The 21981-nt window shown below is 43.1% G+C and overlaps 1 protein-coding gene across 1 annotated transcript in view; it reads left to right on the forward strand.

Annotated features, from left to right (window-relative positions):
• Positions 1 to 10769: 10769 nt before the first annotated feature.
• MFSD2B (major facilitator superfamily domain containing 2B) overlaps positions 10770 to 21981 on the forward strand; it is a 30447-nt gene continuing 19235 nt past the window's right edge. Inside the window, exons 1-3 of the mRNA XM_032214418.1 lie at positions 10770 to 11431; positions 18796 to 18921; positions 20080 to 20204. Of these exons, the coding sequence (XP_032070309.1) occupies positions 11297 to 11431; positions 18796 to 18921; positions 20080 to 20204 (386 nt within the window). The 5' untranslated portion in view covers positions 10770 to 11296. The remainder of the gene's footprint in view (positions 11432 to 18795; positions 18922 to 20079; positions 20205 to 21981) is intronic.

Consider the following 21981-nt stretch of genomic DNA (forward strand, 5'->3'; position numbering starts at 1 on the left):
AGATTTTCACCCTCTTCTGGGGGTGGGAGGGGGAGGTGTGTCTTATACTCAGAAAAATATGGTAGCAATAGCAATAGCAGTTAGACTTATATACCGCTTCATAGGGCTTTCAGCCCTCTCTAAGCGGTTTACAGAGTCAGCATATCGCCCCCACAGTCTGGGTCCTCATTTCACCCACCTCGGAAGGATGGAAGGCTGAGTCAACCTTGAGCCGGTGAGATTAGAACCGCTGAACTGCGGATAACAGTCTGCTGAAGTGACCTGCAGTACTGCACCCTAACCACTGCGCCGCCACGGCTCATGGTACCTTTTATCATGTTGGTTTGATAGGATGGGGTTTATCAAGTGGAACCATATTATTGAGTTCTACTACCTGCAAAATTATTCTAATTATTTGTTTATTGTACCTAATATTTTAAAAATTCTGGATATGAAAGAAACAATAATAATCATTTTAAAAAATTATAATCTGACCTGATAGCCAAAGGAAAAGGGAATAAGAAAGAAATTGGGCAGAATCCCAATTCTTCATAGCTATTGATCAGGAGAAATGGCCTGGAGGAGGAGGAGGCAAGTCACAATTGGGCCAACTTAGAGAGGAGAGCCCACCTTGCCTTCTGTGGAGAATTCAAACATGTATATTCCAAAATGTCATGCTCTTGGATCACCCGACAAGGTCACTTTCACGAACAATCACGAACAGCTGCACGGGGCTTGAACATGGCTCCTGCCACATTAGCAGGAACTAGAATTGAATAATTAAGTCTGCCCCTGCTATCATGTTCACTTTTATTATTATTATTATTATTAAGGAGTATAAGTGAGCTTTGCAGCTGGGACATTTTTTTCTTTGATGATCCATCTCAGAAATAAGGCCTCTTTTCTCCATCTGTGCTGCAACAAAGGCATCAAGCAAATGAATCCAGAATACATGTTGTGTTTGTTTTTTTAATCTTTCAGAAATGGGATTCTGCCATCAGGATATATTACTTGGCCTTATTTGTGAATTCCATTGTTTGTTGGGCAAAAGTTGCTGTTTTTACATGGCTGGATATGCATCCAGTTTAATTTTTTCTCCCTTATTGTGGTATGCAAGCCAAGGCCTTTTAGGTTATGAACTTTGGCTTGCAACCTAAGAATGATATGGCTAAGAGCCGAGATGGCGCAGTGGTTAAATGCAGCACTGCAGGCTACTTCAGCTGACTGCAGTTCGGCTGTTCAAATCTCACCGGCTCAGGGTTGACTCAGCCTTCCATCCTTCCGAGGTGGGTAAAATGAGGACCCAGATTGTTGTTGGGGGCGATATGCTGACTCTGTAAACCGCTTAGAGAGGGCTGAAAGCCCTATGAAGCGGTATATAAGTCTAACTGCTATTGCTATTGCTATATGTAAACCCAGGCAGTAATGGCTAACTTATTAAGTCATCATTGAATAAATCTTAGCCTAGCAAAGTATACATCCAGTAGTTTTTGTCCCTAAATAACTATGTTTTAGGAAAAAGACCATTGGCTTACCTAAAGGGTCCTTCTCTGTGCACCGTAGGAGAGTCCAAGCAATGGTTAATACAGTCTGGTTGCCCTGGGACTGAGGAAACCTTTTCCTGACCACGCCTCCTGGTGTGATCACTCCGCAGAAATTGAGATGGTCTGGACCATGAGGATGGAGCAAGTGTGTCCAAAAAAGTCCAAATCCTGTTGACACGAAGATCACGAATCCCTGGACGAACCAGGGTGGGTTGGACTCTCCCGCGGTGCACAGAGAAGGACCTTTCAGGTAAGCCAATGGTCTTTCTCCTGTGCACCGCTTGGAGATTCCAAGCAATGGGACATACCCAAGTTATTGTCCATCTGGGCGGGCAGAAGCGGAGTCCCAGGATTCGGTCGCAGGAACAACCGCCTGGAGTACCCTCCTGCCGAAAGATGCCTCGGCCAAAGCAAACACGTCCAGCCTATAATTTTTGACAAAAGGCGACAGTGAAGACCACGTGGCCGCCCTGCAAATCTCATCGATCGAGGCCTGGGTGGCCCAGGCACTGAGGTGGCCGCACTCCTTGTAGAGTGGGCAGTAATGTGTCGGGGTACCACCCTAGACTGGTTCTCGTAGGCAAAAGCGATGCACGCCCTTAGCCATCTGCCAACAGTGGAAGACGAGACCTTCTTGCCCAAGAAGCCAAGCTGGAATTAAATGAAGAGGGCCTCTGACTTACAGAACTCCAAAGCGTGATTGAGATAGACCTTCAAGGCCTGCCTAACATCCAGCTTGTGCCAGGTGTGCTCTGTGCGATGCGATGGACGTGGGCAAAAATTTGGTAAGATGATTTCTTGCGCTCTGTGAAACCAAGTATTGACTTTGGGGATGAAAACCGTGTCTAGGTGTAAAACGACCCTGTCGGGGTGAATGACACACAGGTCCTGACGGACGGACAGGGCCACCAGTTCCGAAATACGACGGGCGGATGTTATGGCAATAAGGAAGGCTGTTTTTAAGGTGAGGTGGCGGAAAGACGATGTACAGAGAGGCTCGAAGGGCGGAGAGGTAAGTGCCCGTAGAACCACTGACAGCTGCCAAGTGGGGTAGCGGTGGACAGTGGGAGGACGGAGGTTGGAAGCGCCCTTGAGGAAACAGCGCACTCTGGGAATCCTGCTGAGGGGTAGAGCGGGATTTCCAGGCTAAAGCCGCCACCTGATGACGGAGCTTGCTCGGGGAGAGGCCTTTCTCAAGTCCCCTCTGCAGGAAGTCCACTGGGGTTACGGATGGATGATGGCCCCCTGGCTGAGGGAGAACTGATCCAGGGGAATCCGCCACGGAGGTGACACCAATAGGCTGACCAGGTCGATGAACCATGATCTCCAGGGCCAATGGGGGGCCACGAGGATCACCTCCGCCCCCTCTGCTATGATCTTGTTGAGAACCTGCAGGGGGAGAGGGGGAAAAGCCTATAGCAGGCCCCGATGCCAGCTGCAACATAGAGCGTCTGTCCCCTCTGCCCCTGGTGAGTGGAAGCGGGAGAAGAACCACTGGAACTGCGTGTTGTCCCTGGTGGCAAAAAGGTCGACCAACGGGAAACCGAACCTGCGGGACAGTTGGTGGAACAAGACAGGATCCAGCCGCCACTCCGCAGGGTCGACGGTGGTCCTGCTTAGCCAGTCCGCTTTGGTGTTTTCCACTCCCGAGATGTGGTCGGAGCGGAGGGACTCCAGATGACGCTCCGCCCAGCGGCTTAGGGTCTCCACTTCCGCCATCAGTTTCCTGGATCTGGTACCACTCTGGCTGTTAATGTGTGCTTTGGTGGCCACATTGTCCGTCATCAGCAGAACGTGACGATGACGGATGGACTGGTGAAAGTGTCGAAGGGCCAACCTTGCAGCCCGAAGTTCTAGGAAATTGATGCTGTAGTTTGACTCTGCTGGGGACCATTTGCCTTGAACCATGAGATGACCTATGTGCGCCCCCCAGCCGGCAAGACTGGGGGTCTGTGGTGATGACCACCCGGTCAGGTTCCTTGAAGATATGACCCTTGAGAAGCGCCAATGACATCCACCACCGGAGGGACCTCTTCACCGACGGAGGGACACATACAGCATGATTGAGTTGCTCCTGCTGGCTCTCTGGTGGGGCAGGAGAAGCCACTGCAGTGCCCTGGAATAGAGTCAGGCCCAGGGAACGATCGAAAGACATGAGATCATTTTCCCCAACAGCTGGGACAGGAGGACCACTGGAACCTGCCTCGCATGCAACACCTTGTGGTCATGGACCTGAGGGCATCTAGCCTGTCTTGGGATAGGAACACCCTGCACGACATGGTATCTATCACCGCCCCCAGGTGATTGAGTCTGGTGGTAGGAGGAAGGTGGCTTTTCTCCAGATTGAGGGAGAAGCCGTGATTCCTGAGGTCCTCATGGTGATGCGGAGATCCCGCAAGGCCTGCTGCCTGGACGATGATTGGATGAGGATGTCGTCCAGGTAGCCTTATGGGCCTGCGCCTGAGTTGGGCCGCCACTACCGCCAGGACCTTTGTGAAGGTCCTGGGTGCTGATGACAGTCCGAATGGAAGGGCCCTGTATTGGAAGTGTCGGCCAGCATAGAAGAAGCACAGGAACCTCCTGTGCTGGGGACGAATGGGGATGTGAAGATAGGCCTCCTTTAGGTTGATAGAGGTGAGGAGGTTGCCCTGTCGGATTCCCGCCTGGAGGGACTGCATCTTGAACCTCCGATAAGCGATGTGCCTGTTGAGGTTCTTGAGGTCAAGATGGCCCTCCACCCCCTCCGAATTCTTCGGCACCAGGAAAAGGATGGAGTAAAACCCCCTCCCTTCCTGTTCTATCACATTTATCTCCAGGAGATGAAGGATCTCCTGGTTCATGAGCTCCCTCTTGAGAGGGCAGGAGGGAGTGGGGCACCTGATGAAATTCCGAGGTGGAGGGACAGGAACTCCAGGGAGAGGCCCTCCCTGACAATCTGGAGGACCCAGGTGTCCTCCGAGGTCTGGGCCCAGTGGGGGGTGAACAGCTGAAGCCGACCCCCTATGGGCGATGAGTTTGGACAGTCACTTGGACTTGCAGAAGGGCCTGTTAGAGGCCCCACCACGGTTGTACTTGCGGAACCCAAACTGTTGTCTACCCCTGTCCCGAAAGGAGGATCTGTACTGTGCCCTATCCCCCGATTGGTCAGAAGGTCTATTGGGGGAATTGAAGGAGGAAGAAGTGGAAGGCTCTGAGGGATGAAATGGCTGCCTTCTAGGGTAAGGAGCAGACTTGCGGTCATGCTTCTTGGTTAGAGACGGCAGAATCTTCCTCTTATCTTTTGATTCAATGAGGAAAGGATCCAGAACCTCCCCAAACAATTTGGACCCCTTAAAGGGGGCAGAAGCCAACTTCCATTTATTTTTCTGATCCGCCTGCCAATGTCAAAGCCAAATCAGGCGGTAGGATGTGACCTTGGATGCCAGGGCCCTGGATGTAGATTTAGTGGCATTAAGGGAGGCATCAGCAGCATACTGGGAAGCCGCAATAATCTTGGATATGTCCTGGCAGAGAAGCACGTCCCCCGCCGGGAGCTTATTCAAGAGGTCGTGCAGCCAGATGACGGTGGCCCTATTAAAAAAGGAGGCGGAGGAAGATGCCTTAATGGCCCAAGCAGCCACAAGATGAGTCTTGTGGCAAGCCTTCTCTGCCTTCTTATCCTCCGCCTTAAGGCTCTCCAACAGATCTGCGGGAAGGGAAGAATTGGAGGTAAGAGCCGCTATGGGGGGATCCACAGTCGGGAGGACCAGGATGTCCTCCAGGGCGGGTTCCATCATGTATAATTTTTTGTCCACTCTGCTGGGAGAGGACAGCGTGGCCGGTTGAGTCCACTGGTGTTGGATAAGATCTAAGAACAACCCAGGGACCGGCACCAACTCCTGTTGAGGAGCCGGGACATCGAACATGACCGCATTAGGATTGACTAGGACTGAGTCAGATGGAGGCTGTGTGGGCTTGGGTTTAATCCCAACCCTGGTAGCAGCCTTAACTTTATGGAGGATAGACTTAAAAAGGCTGGGCTTGAAGGGTCCCGAGAAGGCAGGAGCATCGGGCAGAAGGTCCTCGTCCTCCGAGAGCTCCTGCCCATCCTGATCAGGATCCTCAAGGGCAGAGGCCTCACTGACCACAGAAGATTCTAGGATGACGGACCCGTTTAGCCGGGGGAGGACTGCTCTGGCTAGGCTGAGAGGTGCCGGTAGTAACGGAAGGTTGCTCATGTTTCTGCATGCCATCTGTGATGCCCTTGGCAATGGGACGGGCAACCACAGCCTGCATGCGAGCGGACAATTCGGGCTCTTGGTCCGACTCTGGGTCCTGGTCAACAGACTCCTCCAGGTGAGTGGGGATGTCCTCGGGTGAATCATCCTGGGCGAAGCCCTCAGGAATGGGGGCCTGGTCATAAGACCAGGAGGGAGGTGGTGAAGGTGGCTTAGCCAAAGACCTGTCAGGAGACACATCCGGGGACTCTACCACCTCAGCTATCAAGGCCAGAGGATCTCCCCTCGGGAGGGGAAGAACAAAGGATTCCCCAATAGGAGCAGTTTGAGGAGCCTCCTTTGCTGCCTGGCGTCGGGCCTTTTCGAACTGCTTGTCAAGAGCCCGTTGGCGCCTTTCAGCATCCTTAGCCTCGGCCACTGAAGGGGCCCTGGGGGGATGCCCCTGGGTAGCCACCCTGCCTCTACCAGATCCACCACCCTTAGTAGGAGGAGAAAGCTTGCTAGGGGCCTGAGAAGGACCTGGTCTACTGTCTGATAGACCTGGGGCAGTTCCATGGTCAATGACCTCACAGGTTGCTCTGTCAAGTGCAGCCGATGGCAGGAGGACCAGAGGCTCTGACTGGCTACACTGCAATAAGAACAGAAAAAGTCTCCATAAGGAAAAGGTGCAATATAAATACAGTATTGTATGTCACACAGTAAGAGAATAAACATAAAAAAAACAGTGCCACTAGTAGTTATAGGAGGTTATGGGCCTGCAGCCTAGGCTGCAAGGCCCCTCAGGAGAGCAGGGAGGCCCAGGCCACATGCAGTAAAAAGGAGCAAGGCCTGGGAGCCCTCCCTGTGCCGGTGCAAAGGCCACTAGTGACCCAGGCACCAGCACCGCCTCGAGCATGGTGAGGGCGGCAGGAGGCCAGCTGGGAGAACCCAGGCTTGGGCCCTTGACCGCCCAGTGGACTCCTGAATAAGCGTGGCTGAGCAGCAAGCCGATAGGTAAAAGGGCGCAAAAAAAACCTTCCAAAAATGGCCGCCGCACAGCGTGGGGGAATGAGGAGGCAAACGCTGTGACTACGCAGTTAACCAATGGTTGCACGCTCCTCCGCGGCAGGCTGGTGGACAAAAATGGCCAAAACGAAAAAACTCGAGAAACACAATAAAGGGGACTCGCAGGGACTCGCTGTGATCGATAAGAGCCCTGCCACCCTTGCCACGCTTTTTAAAAGCGAGTGGCAGGCCTCCGAAGCCAGCCTGAACGGCGTGGCAATGGAGCACCCTCCCCCACCAGCACGCCTACCTCCTGGACTCCAAGAGGGTCGTAGCTGCAGCAACGCAATCAAATACAAAGGGGAAAGTAATCCGAACGGGCAGACTGAGGAAAATTTCTGGGGAGTGATCACACCAGGAGGCGTGGTCAGGGAAAAGTTTCCTCAGTCCCAGGGCAACCAGACTGAATTAACCATTGCTTGGACTCTCCAAGTGGTGCACAGGAAAAGTACATAGACTTATATACCGCTTCATAGTGCTTAGCCCTCTCTAAGCTGTTTACAGAGTCAGCGTATTGCCCCCAACAATCTGGATCCTCATTTTACCAATCTTGGAAGGTTGAGTCAAGATCGAACTGCTGGCAGTCGGCAAAATTAGCCTGCAATACTGCATTCTAACCACTATGCCACCACACCTCTTGGATGATTTAGGTTACCCAAATCCTGTGGGGTTGCCTTTTTTACCTTTTTTCTACACCTTTCATTTTAGTGTAGGTTATCCTGATGCATCATAATGGTGCAGAGGGTATTGTTGGATAGCCAAGGGTGTTTCCTACATCCCAAGGCTAAACGTCAGAGATCCTGCTAGATTCAAACAAAGTATAATGTTAGGTTTTACTTTCTTTGTATGGATTGAGCCAATTAATAAATCAAGGTAAAGCAAAATAAGGCTTTGTGTGATATGTGACCTGGGTCTTCTCCATCTGCAAATTACCTCTACTAGTGACCAAGAGGAGGAGCTAAGAGTCAAAGCCTACTAATATCATCCCTAGACCAAAATGAATTTTAAGCATTATTTTAAAAAATATTTTTATGTATGGTTGTGTGCATGTATTTTTTTTAGTTGGTTAAATGCTTTAACATGGAAGTAGCTGATAATAAATGATATGATTCCCCCCCAAGTCCATTCTTTTGCAAAAACCAATATGGAATATATAGTCCCACAATTTGGAACAGTATAATTTCATTTCTATTACCATTGTATCATCTTTTGTGTAAGAATTAATTTTACTGATTTTTATTTGTAAATTCCTGCAATGAAATAAGTCTAAACAGTCTTCAAAATCATTAAAACTTTGTAAGGTTTACAGACTTCCCTACTTCTGTGTGAAATACTATCTTTGTGAATTGTTACACATGTAACCACTTAAAAATGAAATATGCTTGAAATCTCAACAGCAATAACATATATCAGCACATACAAAAACATGCTTGCATACAATTCAGGATGTGTTTGTCCCAGTGTCTCAGGAAACTAAAAGGTCACCTCGTAGGATGTGCTATATCTTCTATTCATTATTTTTAAAACTGCAGGTTATAGCTCTTAACAAAGCACAGAACAATGTGGAGTATAAAATCAGTATAGAAATGTTGATGTTTTCTGTTTCTAGGTCTCTGATGTTTCTAAAAGTAACTGATCTTTATATCTTGTTTGATTTTATCTATTTATTTATTTGTACATCAATATACACATGCATAGAACTGAATCTGTTACCTGGAATGCAATGTATCTTAACCAGGACATCTCGTCAAAAACTTCTACTTCATTTAAGTTAAAAACCATGTATGAGATATTATGTCCTAGTATGCTACTACAGGTAGTCCACGACTTATGACCACCATTGAGCCCAAAATTTATGTTGTTGAGTGAGGCATTTGTTAAGTGAGTTTTGCCCCAAATTATGACCTTTCTTGCCACAATTGCTAAATTAATCTCTGCAATTGTTAAGTTAGTAACCAGGTTGTTAAGTGAATCTGGCTTCCCCATTGACTTTGCTTGTCAGGTCACAAAAGGTGACCTGGGTCACTGCATAAGTCACCAATATGAGTCATTTGACAAGAATCTGATTTTTTATCACGTAACCACGGGGATATTACAATGGTTGTAAGTGCGAAAAATTGTCAGAAGTCACTTTTTTCAGTGCAATTGTAACTTTGAAATGTCATTAAATGAACTGTTGTAAATCAAGGACTATTTGTATATTGCTTTGGTTGTACAGTAGAATAATCAAAGCCACAAGTATTTCATTGAAAAAGATTTCTCCTGCTCTTTCAAGACATCCTCTTTAGATTAAAATGAAAAATGCATTGAAAAGAAACCTTAAATGAGAAAAAAGCAACTCAAATTTCCTTAAGAAATAATATTTGAATAATGCTGTTTAGAAAATGATCTGCAGGATGTTTCATTGAGGTCAAACAAATATCAATCATAGCCATAGCAGCATCCAGATCTTGCAATTTTGGGGAGGTGTCAATAGTTGTTAAATTTGCTGTTGAAAAACCGACAATCTCTCTGTTCATCCCTAGTCGAGACTCCGGTAATTAAAAGGGGGCAAAGAATATAAAACCTGTTTCAGATTTGGTATTTTCACCAACAGGAATGAATTACCACCTTTGACAAATGTGGAATTCTCATTTGTTAACTTTACTCCAAAGCCTAATAGTACTATGAAGTAATCATAACTAAGTTGGAAATTAGATATACAAACAGGTTAAACAGAATTGTTCCTATTTCATAATATTCCATTTTACACTTATTTTCCATACAAAACCGAATTCGGAAGTTGAAGCATGGATGTAAAACAGGCTATTTGTATCCATAGTGGAATCTGTTTTATATGAGATTTTATATTCGGTAAGCCACCTCGAGTCGCCATGTACGAATAGGTGGCAATATAAATTCCCTAAATAAATAAATTCTTGGTAGTCAAAAGTTGACTGGACTTTTGAAAACAAGTATTAACTTTTTTAAAAAATGGGTTATTTCTGCGATAGTACAACTTCACATTTTCAAGTTCTTAAAATGTGGAATACTGTTATGTACCGGATGGGAATATGGAATGTAATTTGGAACTTAAGTCACTTTCCCTTCAAAAGAAAAGAAAAACTACATCCGCCCCGTTGCAATATATTCTCAGAAAATCTAGAACATCTTTCCAATTTTGAAAGAGTAAGTTAGAGGGGGAAACACACCACCATAGTCTTAATTTGGGGGGAATACGTGTATATAATATGCCTGAGAGTGGAGCGTATTTATTTTGCATTTGTAACGCAACACAGTACCATAATACATAGAGATGGGTCGCCAAGCCTTTCCTGCAAGCGCGGGAAAACCACGTATGTCGTGATTAAGGCACCATTTACACTGTGATTTCTAAATCCCGTTTCAGCCACGAAAGCCAGCTGGCTTTGGGCAATTCGCCAGTCTCTCTCTCTCTCTCTCTCTCTCTCTCAGCCCAACCCACCTCACAGGGTTGTTGTTGGGCAAGTCACCAGTCTCTCTCTCTCTCTCTCTCTCAGCCCAACCCACCTCACAGGGTTGTTGTTGGGCAAGTCGCCAGTCTCTCTCTCTCTCTCTCTCTCTCTCTCTCTCTCTCTCTCTCAGCCCAACCCACCTCACAGGGTTGTTGTTGGGCAAGTCGCCAGTCTCTCTCTCTCTCTCTCTCTCTCTCTCTCTCTCTCTCTCTCTCAGCCCAACCCACCTCACAGGGTTGTTGTTGGGCAAGTCGACAGTCTCTCTCTCTCTCTCTCAGCCCAACCCACCTCACAGGGTTGTTGTTGAAGGAAAATAGGAAGAGAGAGGTGTATTGGATATGTTCCTCGCCTTATTTATAAAATAAAGGCGGAAGAAAAAAAAACTTTTAAAAAGCCCGTATATTTTAGTCCATTTATTCAATGTTAGGGGCACATATCACGGAACCACTACCGTAAAATGGTGTACTGTATTTTACCGTCAAGCCAGTCCCCGCGGCTTGCATTCCAGTCGTTGCAACCAGCGCTTTCCTGCAAATTTAGTTCCAAGATGAAGTGCGATGAGCTGCGTTCCCGCGCATCTCAGGCGGCAACTAACAAGTTGCTCCGCACAACGACAGGTTTGCGCCAACCAACCCAGCGTGTCCCGGCGGAGCAACATTCGGGTGCAGTGAAAGAACAATGCCGGGCGGGCAGGCTGCGCTTTAAGGGAGAAGGGGATGGGGATGATTTGAGACTCGGGTGCAATGCATGGCTCCCGCACGGGGCTTTGCGCTTAAACTGGAAGCAAAATGCAGGCTGTATCCTTGCCCAGAAGACGCGAGTCGGACACGAGGTGAGGCTGGTTTCCTTCTCCGCGGCACAGGAACATTCCGTGTCCTACTGAACGGGTCCGGAAGGCTCTGGACGAAGCTGTGGGGAAAGCGGCTGGCTTTTCAGTGCTCTCCACACAAGGCTCCCTCCTGCGATCGGTCCCGCCCCGGATTATCAAGTGCCGAAAAGCCGATGGCAGAAATCTGGAGAGGCTACTGTCTAAACTGGGATGGCAGGTGTTGGAGCCAAAGATCCGCCGCGGGGGCAAGAAGGCAAGCTGCCTCCGAACCCTCCATTGCAAGACACCGGTCAATCCAGCCACTTTCAAGAGCCGGAGCAGTCGCTGGGACGGGCGGTCGAAGGGGTGAGTCTCGCGGTCCTCCAGCTTGCGCCGTCCGGCTTCTTCAGGCATGTTCCCGCGCTATTGGGACAGGGGAGAACCTTAAAGGTTTCGAAGGTGCTTCTCCGAATCCTTTCAAGACGGCGAAGGAGGCGGTGCAGATTCCTTAGTCCAGGAATCTTTGGAGTGCACGTGACTTCTTAATATTTTAATTCCTAATATACTCATTTCCTTTGCTCGTGTCCATGTTTATACTTTACCTGTTATAGGTATAGAATTCTTGATTGGCCAAGTGTGATTTGACAAACTAAATAAAAAAAAATATTGATGTCTTGGCGACTGCATGAGATTTACCATTGACTTTCTACACAATATTTCTTAGACTTATTGATCTGGCTCCTAGCTCCTGGTTCCTGGTGGTTTCCCCGTTCATGGACTTAAACAGTGCTTACCCTTTTGGGGAGTGCAGTAGCCAGTGGTCTCCAACCTTGGCAATCTTAAGTCTGGAGGACTTCAACTCCCAGAATTCCCCAGCCAGAATTCTGGGAGTTGAAGTCCTCCAGACTTAAGATTGCCAAGGTTGGAGACCACTGCAGTAGACTACCCAGCTGGGCATCTGATAATAGGAGATAAGATATAAGGAAAGAAAAGAGGTTGGTGGAATGATGGAATTCAAGTACAGTATCAAAAACCCTTGTTCCTTTTAAGGGAGGCAAAAGCTTGATCTTTGTTTTTTCACGATGCAGAACTAGATTGAAGTAGCTTTAGCTGTAAGAAGGTAAATTTTCGATAAACTTTAAAAGTGATCAAACTACTGACAATGGAAGTATTTCAAACTGATGGTTTTCCTTGACCAGTGATCTGGCTGGCCCATCTGTTATGGATATGCCTTTTCAAGAGCAGGGCATTTAGGCCCCCTTCATTTTGGTGGCATCATTTCCAAGGGGAGTAAAACTATAAAGCTTACAGTGTCTATAAGTCACCCAACATATTAAACCAGGGTGAAATGAGCATATTTCGGCTTGGTGCAATAAGCAATATGTAACTCTAGGTATCCTCCTTCCAAAGGGTGCATTATGATGTTAAGGTTATTCCAGCTGAATAATACAGACCACAAGGGTTTTGGGGAAGGAAAAAAAAGTAGAAATTTTCAGTCTGTTTTTCCCCCCGTCCATGATGGCAATAGATATTGGGATGAAGTTCATCCTGGAAATGATACAAAAACAAGTGTATCTTAAAACTTCAGAACTATAAAAGGTGAAAATAATTGCCTTTTTCAGGCATTTAACCAATAGAAACATGCTTTAAGTTAAACCTTGTATAGGTAATAATATTGGGGTAATCAGGTGAAGAAGTTTGTTTTTGGCTAAGCACAGTCATTATGAAGCGTTCAACAAACTATGGTTACGTAAGCATGAACCAGATCAGAGTCTATGATCTAGGCATAAGTTGGGAATTTCAGTGAATTATGTTAATAATTATGAGGAAGATGGTGTTATTTAGATCTCAGTCAGAGGGCTACAAAGAAAATTATACTGTATTGTAATTTAAAATATTCTTCTAAAACTGTTTTCAATAAGCTCTATTAAAATTACTAACTCACCATTTAAAATAGGCAAACTAAGTAAATTATACATTTAAAACTCGTTTGCAACTTTTTTTTTAAAGTTGTCTTGCCATTGTGAGTTCATGAAATACTTTCTTAAAGATGAATGCTCAAAGAAAGTGCCTGCAGGCATTGGTGATAAGACTGGTCTAGAATTTTATCTGACAGCTCCATATTCTGTTGTTCCTTCCAGCCTTGACTGGACTAGTCTGATAGTAATGAAGAACAGGAGTAGCTGCATTAGCAACTTATAATTAATGAATTATTCTTTATTTTATATTTTAAATGGAGTTTGTTATTGTTATTCAGCTATAAAATTCAAATATACACACACATACAAAAACATACATTTAGACCAATGCAGTTGTACTTTAAAATATCTTTTGTTATTCATCACATTTCTGTTAGCCCATGGTGCTCTTTTCAATATACTCAGTAGTGGGGATTTATTCTCACACAAACTTGCTCCTTCCTTATTAGTTTGAGTGAGAGGGATGCCTTTTCAAATTATACATAATTTCTTTGAAATTTCTGGCTGCCTTATGACAGGATTCTCACATTCCACAAAAATGTAAAATGGTTGATTTGGATTTATAATTTTGTGTACTCAAAATAAATATGAATATGATGAAACATATGGTGTTAATATGAAAAGTGTGGTGGAACAAACCTAGAATAGAATAGAATAGAATAGAATTTTTTATTGGCCAAGTGTGATTGGACACACAAGCAATTTGTCTTGCATATGTTTTCAGTGTACATAAAAAGACAAGACACATTCGTCACGAATCATAAGATACAACACTTAATGATAGTCATAGGATACAAATAAGCAATCCGGAAACAATATCAATATAAATCCTAAGGATACAAGCAACAAAGTTACAGTCATGCAGTCATAAGTGGAAGGAGATGGGTGATGGGAACGATGAGAAGACTAATAATAGTAATGCAGCCTTAGTGAATAGTTTGATAGTGGTGACGGAATTATTTGTTTAGCAGAGTAATGGCATTCGGGGGGAAAACTGTTCTTGTGTCTAGTTGTCTTGGTGTGCAGTACTTTATAGCATCGTTTTGAGGGTAGGAGTTGAAACAATTTATGTCCAGGATGCGAGGGGGTCTGTAAATATTTCATGGCCCACTTTTTGATTTGTGCAATGTACAGGTCCTCAATGGAAGGCAAGTTGGTAGTAATTGTTTTTTCTGCAGTTCTAACCTTGGTTTAATGCAAACTACGATAATGACAGGCTCATGCTGAAGTTATCAAATGCTGGTGGTTTGGATTAATGCAATGTATGAAGCCAGAGCTACAATATCTGGTTCACAACTCTTTCCTAAATAGTGTTTTACTACAGTACTTCAAATAAATTATGCCAAACTATTGTGCTATACCATGGTTTGCTGAATAAATTAGTTGGATTCAGAAAGCAACCAGCCATAGTTGAGCCAAAATCTCTGTGGCTAAGTAAGATTGTTAAGTGTGTCTTAGCCCACTTTATGGTTATTTCTGCCTGAGTTGTTAAGTGAACCACTCCATTGTACAGTTGGTAACACAGTTGTTAAGTAAATCTGGCTTCCCCATTGACTTTGCTTGTCAGAGTTTTGCAAAATGCGATCATGTGACCCTGGGCACTGCAATCATCGTAAATATGAGCCAGTTACTAAGTGTCTGAATTTTGATCACATGACCATGGGGATACTGAATGGTCGTAAATGTGAAAAATGGTCATAAGTCAGTACCATTGTAATTTCAAATGGTCACTAAACAAACTGTTGTAAGTCAAATAGTACTGTATTTGTCTGGACCCATCCATTATGATTTGTATATCACAATAAATGAGTTTCACACAACCTCTCAATCCACAAACAAGCAAATGCAAATTGTGTTTTGAATAAATTCAAGATATAATCCCTAATTAATGGATTCATACATTGTGCTAAGGCTTCAAATTGTTGGTTTAGGGTTGGCTTAATATGTGGCACATACCTAAACCCTGCAATCTACAAATTCTGTGTGAGCCCATCCAATAGTGGTGTATTCACAAACTATGGTTCCTTACCATGTTATGTGAATCAATTAACATGTTTTACAAAGGGAAAACAATCTCTTTCACTAGTTACAATAGGAAAGTTCATGACATTCGAAGTAAAATAAATGACTATTTTCTGTCCTTTAAAAAAAGCTCTGAATTGAATGTCTGAGCTTTCTTGACTTACTCAGCCCATTTCAGGCCTGCTATAATATTGTTTTTCTGTCATCAGGGTAGGGATAGGGGAGGCAGATAACTATTTGTGAGACAGAATGTTGTTTGAGATTGAAAAATAACTTTAACCAGTGGGATTTAAGTGCTATGATAAGAGTTTGTATTAATTGTATTAGTGCGTTTACTATTTTTTATATTCTTACCGAGGAACAAGAACAGATACCTGGTGCAAAGCAGATGTTTCATTTTTTAATCTTGGCAGTCCATTACCTTGAGTGGGACTGATTTTTTAAAAAAAATAAGTTTGAAGTCTTCTTTTCTTTACTTGAATTTATCAGCAATTAACAATACAACAATGTGTGCGTGTGTGTGTGAGTGTGTGCAGGTCATGGCGTATTCGGGTCTTTTCCCGTGTAAGATTGAGAGTATCTTCGCAACGTTTCGGTGAGGTCTCACTCGCCATCTTCAGGCTGGTGCCTTCGGCTTCATGCTTGTGCGAGCAAAGCGTGATCGGAGCTGCCATCTTTCTATAAAATCTATAAAATCTTACATTCTAGCCTTATACTCTCATAGACCAATGTAAAATTTTATGTAATTGCCTGGATTGTGACCTGGTCTATTTGAATAAAAATTTCCACCAAAAAAGACTGAACCACTTTAAAAGACACAAATGATTTCTTTACATTTATATTTCTTTACATTACCTATTTCTTTACATTTTCTCCAGTACGTTAATTTTATATTAGAATCCATCATGTTCTGTTTCCTTGATGTTAAGTAACTTTTTAAAAAATACTTAAATGAGTTTTCCCTAATTTTGGCCAACGTTGACTCCAATGCTCTTTTATGTCAGTCATAAAATTAAAAGTAAAGGGACTTTTATATCTGATTCCCATTTTGCTTTTAACCTATTCAAAAAGTTTGTCCTCTCTTCCAATAGAATTATTTATATAGAATTATTTATTTATTTAGCAAATTGGCTTGTAGTTCCCTAGCCCTGCTCATACCCTTTATAGGTAGTCCTTGACTTATGACCACAATTGAGCCCAAAATTTCTGTTGCTAAATGAAACATTGGTTAAGTTGATTTTGCCTCACTTTACGACTTTTCTTGTTATAGTTATCAGGGCAGTGTTTCTCAACCTTGGCCACTTGAAGATGTCTGGACTTCAACTCCCAGAATTCCCCAGCCAGCGTTTGCTGGCTGGGGAATTCTGGGAGTTGAAGTCCAGACATCTTCAAGTGACCAAGGTTGAGAAACACTGTATTAGGGAATCACTGAAGTTATTAAGTTAATAATACAGTTGTCAGTGGAATCAGGCTTCCCCATTGACTTTGTCAGAAAGTCGCAAAAGGACCCCAGAACATTGCAACCAGGGGTGGGTTTCAGGCGGTTCGCGGCGGTCCCTGCGAACCGGTTGGTCGGCGAACCCAGAAGTAAGTAACTTCCGGGAACGCCGAAGGGTCCATCCGCCCACCCGTATTTCTTACCCGGTTTTGACGAGTTCTGCGCTTCCACGCATGCGCAGGACGCATACAGCGCCTGCGCGATCCTCCAGGAGCAGCTGGAGCATCGCACAGATGCTAGTACGCATGCGTGCACTGCGCGCGTGCACGAGGACGCCGCCGGCCCCGTTCCAACCGAACCGGTTGGAACGGGGCGAGAAACCCACCCCTGATTGCAACTGTCATAAATATGAGTCAGTAGCCAAGCATCTGAATTTTGATTACGTGACCATGGAGATGGTGCAATGGTCATAAGTGTGAAAAACGGTCAAAGGGCACTTTTTTCAGTGCTGTTCTAATTTTAAACAGTCACTAAATGAATAGTTGTAAGTCAAGTACTACCTGTATGGCCCATTCCCTTTCAGTTTTCAATTTATTAAGTTTATATCTTATATTTTAATTAAAAATAATATTCTGCACTATAAATGTCAGGTATATTTCTTGTGTGTCACTAATTTTCTTCAGATTGGCTTTTTAGGTATTATTTTATGGCTCATAGTATTTTCTTTTCTACAGTTGCCTCAATGCTCCAGTTGCTTATCCCAGTCGGCAAGGCAATGCCATGCAAACAAGTTTCTTTTCCTAGAGCAGAACAACGTATGCTGCGTCTGTGCAGGAGCCATTACATGTGGCCCTGCCTGAACTTCTCTCAATGCACAGCATAAAAGGAAAACTTCAATAACAGTTTTGAAAACAGGCACAAGAAAACATGTTTCAGACAGTCTAGATTAACTTTCCTGTCGTTGGTGAAGCACATTAGGTACAGCTCAGTGGTGGGATTCTAAAATCTTTACTACTGGTTCTGTGGGCATGGCTTGGTGGGCATGGCAGGGGAAGGATATTATAAAATCTCCATTCCCTCCCCACTCCAGGGGAAGGTTACTGCAAAATCCACATTCCCTCCCGATCAGCTGGGACTCGGGAGGCAGAGAATAGATGGATTTGGGGCCAGTCAGAGGTGGTATTTACAGGTTCTCAGAACTACTCAAGAGTTCCGCTACTGATTCTCCGTAACTGGTCAGAACCTGCTGAATACCACCTCTGGTACAGCCTCACAAAATGAAATGAAAAAGAAGAGGATGGAGATTTTTTTTTCTGAAGGATCCAAACTGGATTAGTCATTGGGACCAGACCACCCTTGGGTTCGATCCAGAATGGACCCTAATTCCAACATTATTCTAGGACATATATGTTTTTTCTGGACTATTATAAAGCCATATCAGGATAATCTAGCATATCAGGAACAATATTAGGATAATCTAGCATATTTAAAATAATATTCAGAGTAACTTTATAACTTTTATTTATTTATTTCTGCCTTACATAAATAGCACTCCAGTGAAAATTAAAATTACTTAATACCCATTTAACTAAGTACAAGGGATTTTACTGTGGGGAGGGCCAGTTGGATGATCATCGCAACAGAAAATATTAAATCCTCGAAATGTATTACAGTATTGGTAAGATCCATTCCAGAATTCATGAGCCAGTTTTTAAGATATTCAGGTCTTTTTGTCAATCTAAAAGTTAAACAAGGTAAAGCCAAAAGGAAGAAGGGAAATGAGGAATGATTTGACAGCGGTCATAAAGTCTTTATATTGCATTACGTAGAAGGGGTTCCACCACAAAACCGCGTTCGATTAAAAGGCGCTCGACAAAACCGCGTAGCTGACGTCATCACAGCACGACAACAGCGCGGAGAAAAAAGCACGCTGTAACCACTAAACCTAAAATTAACCCCTAAACCTTAACCTAACCCCCCTAAACCTAATCCTAACCCTTAACCTAACCCTAAACCTAACCCTAACCCTTAACCTAACCCTAAACCTAACTCTAAACCTAACCCTTACCTTAACTTGAATCGGCTTGCTTTAAAAGCGCTATTTAAAGCACCCTTCTTTCTCCGCACTCGCTGTTGTCGCCCTGTTGATGACGTCAGCGATGTGGTTTAATCGGGCGCGCTTTAGTCGAGCGCTGTTTTGTCGTGCCACGCGTAGAAGGAGGCATCAACTTTATATTGAATCATGTCCTGAACTTTCAAGAAATTATTTGGTCTTTTCCTCACCTTTTCAGCTTGCTCATGAAGACAAACTCTCTGTGTGCAGCAAACTATGCTATGGCATTGGAGGTGCTCCAAATCAGGTTGCGAGCAGTGCCACCTCATTCTTTCTGCAAATTTACCTCTTGGATATTGCTCAGGTAAGCATTTTCGGGAGCCTAAGCACCCTCAAATTCCAAGTTTAAGCTTTAGATTTATTCATTTAAGAAAAAAAATATAGTATATGGCCACCCAACTCACTCTCAGGGGCTCCCGGTGTCTTACAAAGATATTGCCATGGTTGGTCATGTCATGTGTGATAACTTAACATTTAATTCAGTTTATTCAGTTTTTCTCTGGATTCCATACTCAGAGAAGAAAAGCCATGGAAAGCAATTAAGATATGGATGGTTAGTTTATATTATTTTAGCCAAAAAAAAATGTCCACAATTTGTTTTGCACAGCTTCCTATAACGAGCTGATTATTATAAAAGTGGGTTTTTGATTCATAGAAACTATTTTTTTATTTATACCCCACCTTTCCTATTTTATAAATAACTCAAGGTGGTAAACATAGCTAATACTCCTTTTTCCTTCTATTTTCTGCACAACAACCCTGTGATGTAACTTTAGCTGAGAGAGAGTGACTGGCCCAAAGTCACCCAGCCAGATTTCATGCCTAAAGTGGAATTAGAACTCACCGTCTCCTGGTTTGTAGGCCAGCTTCTTAACACATAGACTAAACTATCATCTCAATGTTCTCCGCACTTAGCGTTCCCCATCATTCAGAGAGCAGAGGGAGGTTCACTCTTGATCTAATAAGGGAAAATCTTCTTTGAATCATCTGTCACTGTCAGTGCCTTCATGGACCAATCATGTAATTTTCATACCAGCAATATTGGTTTTCATTGTATTTTTCTGTAACCTTCGTCATTATTTTGAAAAACTACCTCTAAAATCTATGGAGTGTGGATTATATGACATCACACACATACAAAAATCAAATGAAATTGTTTATGGAGCACAGTTCAAGGTTTGCTGTCCTATTTCAGAGACAATAAACATGATAACTCTTTGATGACCATTAGTTACAATTAAAATATGGCATGATGCAATATTTATTTAAATAAGTGGAGCAAATTCCAGATGAATAAAATTATTTCAAATGAACTAAAGTTTCTCATAGGACATTGTAGTCAAAAATGTCCATGCTTTATACAGGGCAAAATATTGTGATTTGGGCAAGTTATTTAGCACTGATGGCTTTTTTAGATAAGTACGTTGGACTTCAGATAATTGCTGCTTGGGTTTTTTTCCAGATCCCACCATTCCAGGCCTCCTTGGTGCAGGTCCTTGGCAGAGCATGTGGAGCAGCTGCAGATCCTCTTGCAGGCTTTTTTATTAATCGGACCAAAGCAACCAGATTTGGGCAACTCATGCCTTGGTAAGCAAAGCTAATATCTTTTTCTTCTTTGTTGATGGGTTAGAAGTTTTTTTAATGCATTCATTCACTTGCATAGTCTCCAATCCGGGTACACGTCTTTGAATCTATTTGGCCTGGTTCATACACCACGCTAAAACTACATTGGTTGCTTCATCTAAAACACTAAGAATAAATCATGTTTAGAAATGACTATAACTTTTGACCAATGGATAAGCTAGAATAGAACAGAACAGAATAGAATAGAGAATGGAATTAGACTAGAGTAGAACAGAACAGAATAGAATGTGAATGGAATATAGAATGAAATTAGAGTACAGTATAACAGAACAGAGCAGAGCAGAACAAAACAGAATAGAATAGAGTAGAATATAGAATGGAATATAGAATGGAATTATCCTAGACATAATAGAATATTACAAGGCGCATCCAGAAAAACAAATGGTACTGGTTTTCCTTGATGCACAAAAAGCATTTGACAATGTAATTTGGAAATTTAGAATAACACTATTAAACAGGATGAAATTCAGAGGAAATTTTTAAAAATGATAGAAAAATTTTATAACAGTCAGGCAGCCAAAGTTCTGATGAACGGAGAACTAACAGAGAAGATCGAAATACAAAAGGGAGTCAGACACGGATGCCCCCTCTCTGCTGTTTATATTAACCCTAGAAATTTTATTAAATGAAATTAGGAAGGATTAGGGAATAAAAGGTTTGAGACTCAAAAACGAAGAATGTAAGGCCCAAGCTTATGCCGATGACTTAGCATTTGTTCTAGAAGTCCATTAGAATCCAGTCTGAAATTAATTGAAAAATTAGAAGAATATGGCGAAGTGGCAGGATTAAAAATCAATAAAGGCAAAACAAAAATGATAATCAAGAATATGACAAAAAAGCAAGAAGAGGAACTAGAATTAGCAACCAGAATGCAAATAACTAAGAAAGTGAAATACTTGGGAATCTGGGTGTCTGAAAAATGTTACACAATTAAGGATGATAATTATAATAAAAACTAGTGACACAAATAAAGAAAGATTTAGAAAGCTATAAAAATATTCAGCTATCACTAATGGAACATATAGCCACAGTCAAAATGAATATTTTACCAACAATCTTATTCTTGTTGCAAGCTGCACCTATTAACCCGGGTAAAACTTTCTTTTAAGAATTAAACAAAATAACTGCTAGGTTCATTTGGCAAGGATGAAAAGCAAGGATTAAACTAAAGTCAATGCAAGATAGCAAGGAGAGGGGAGGTTTAGCATTACCAAATTGGGAATTATACACATTAGCAGTGTACAATAACATGGGTGAAAGATTGGATAGAGCTAAAGAATAAAAGAATTTTGACCTTAAAAGGCCATGATTGCAAGCAGGTTGGCATACATTCCTATTGGATGATAAAAATAAAATGCACAAATACTTTCAAAAACATTTAATTAGAAGAGTGTTATTGCAAAACTGGCTCAAAATCAAAAAAATCCACTATTTGAAAATCCCGAATTGGCTATCACTGACAGAAAGGACGATCCATCCAAATTTTATAGATATGAATAAAATGCTAAGATACAGGGACATAATTGACGGACAGGGAAATTTAAAAACAATTGAAGAATTTGCAGAACAAAACATGAAAGTTGACTGGCTAACCTACTTGCAAATCAAAACTAAACACAATAATGATACTAAAATATATGACATCGAAACAGAACCACACAAATTGGATAAAATATAAAATAATTCATGAAGCATAAAATGGAAAAGGGAATCGTGAAAG

This window comes from Thamnophis elegans, chromosome 3 (genome assembly GCF_009769535.1).
Source record: "Thamnophis elegans isolate rThaEle1 chromosome 3, rThaEle1.pri, whole genome shotgun sequence".
NCBI classification, from domain to species: Eukaryota; Metazoa; Chordata; class Lepidosauria; order Squamata; family Colubridae; genus Thamnophis; species Thamnophis elegans.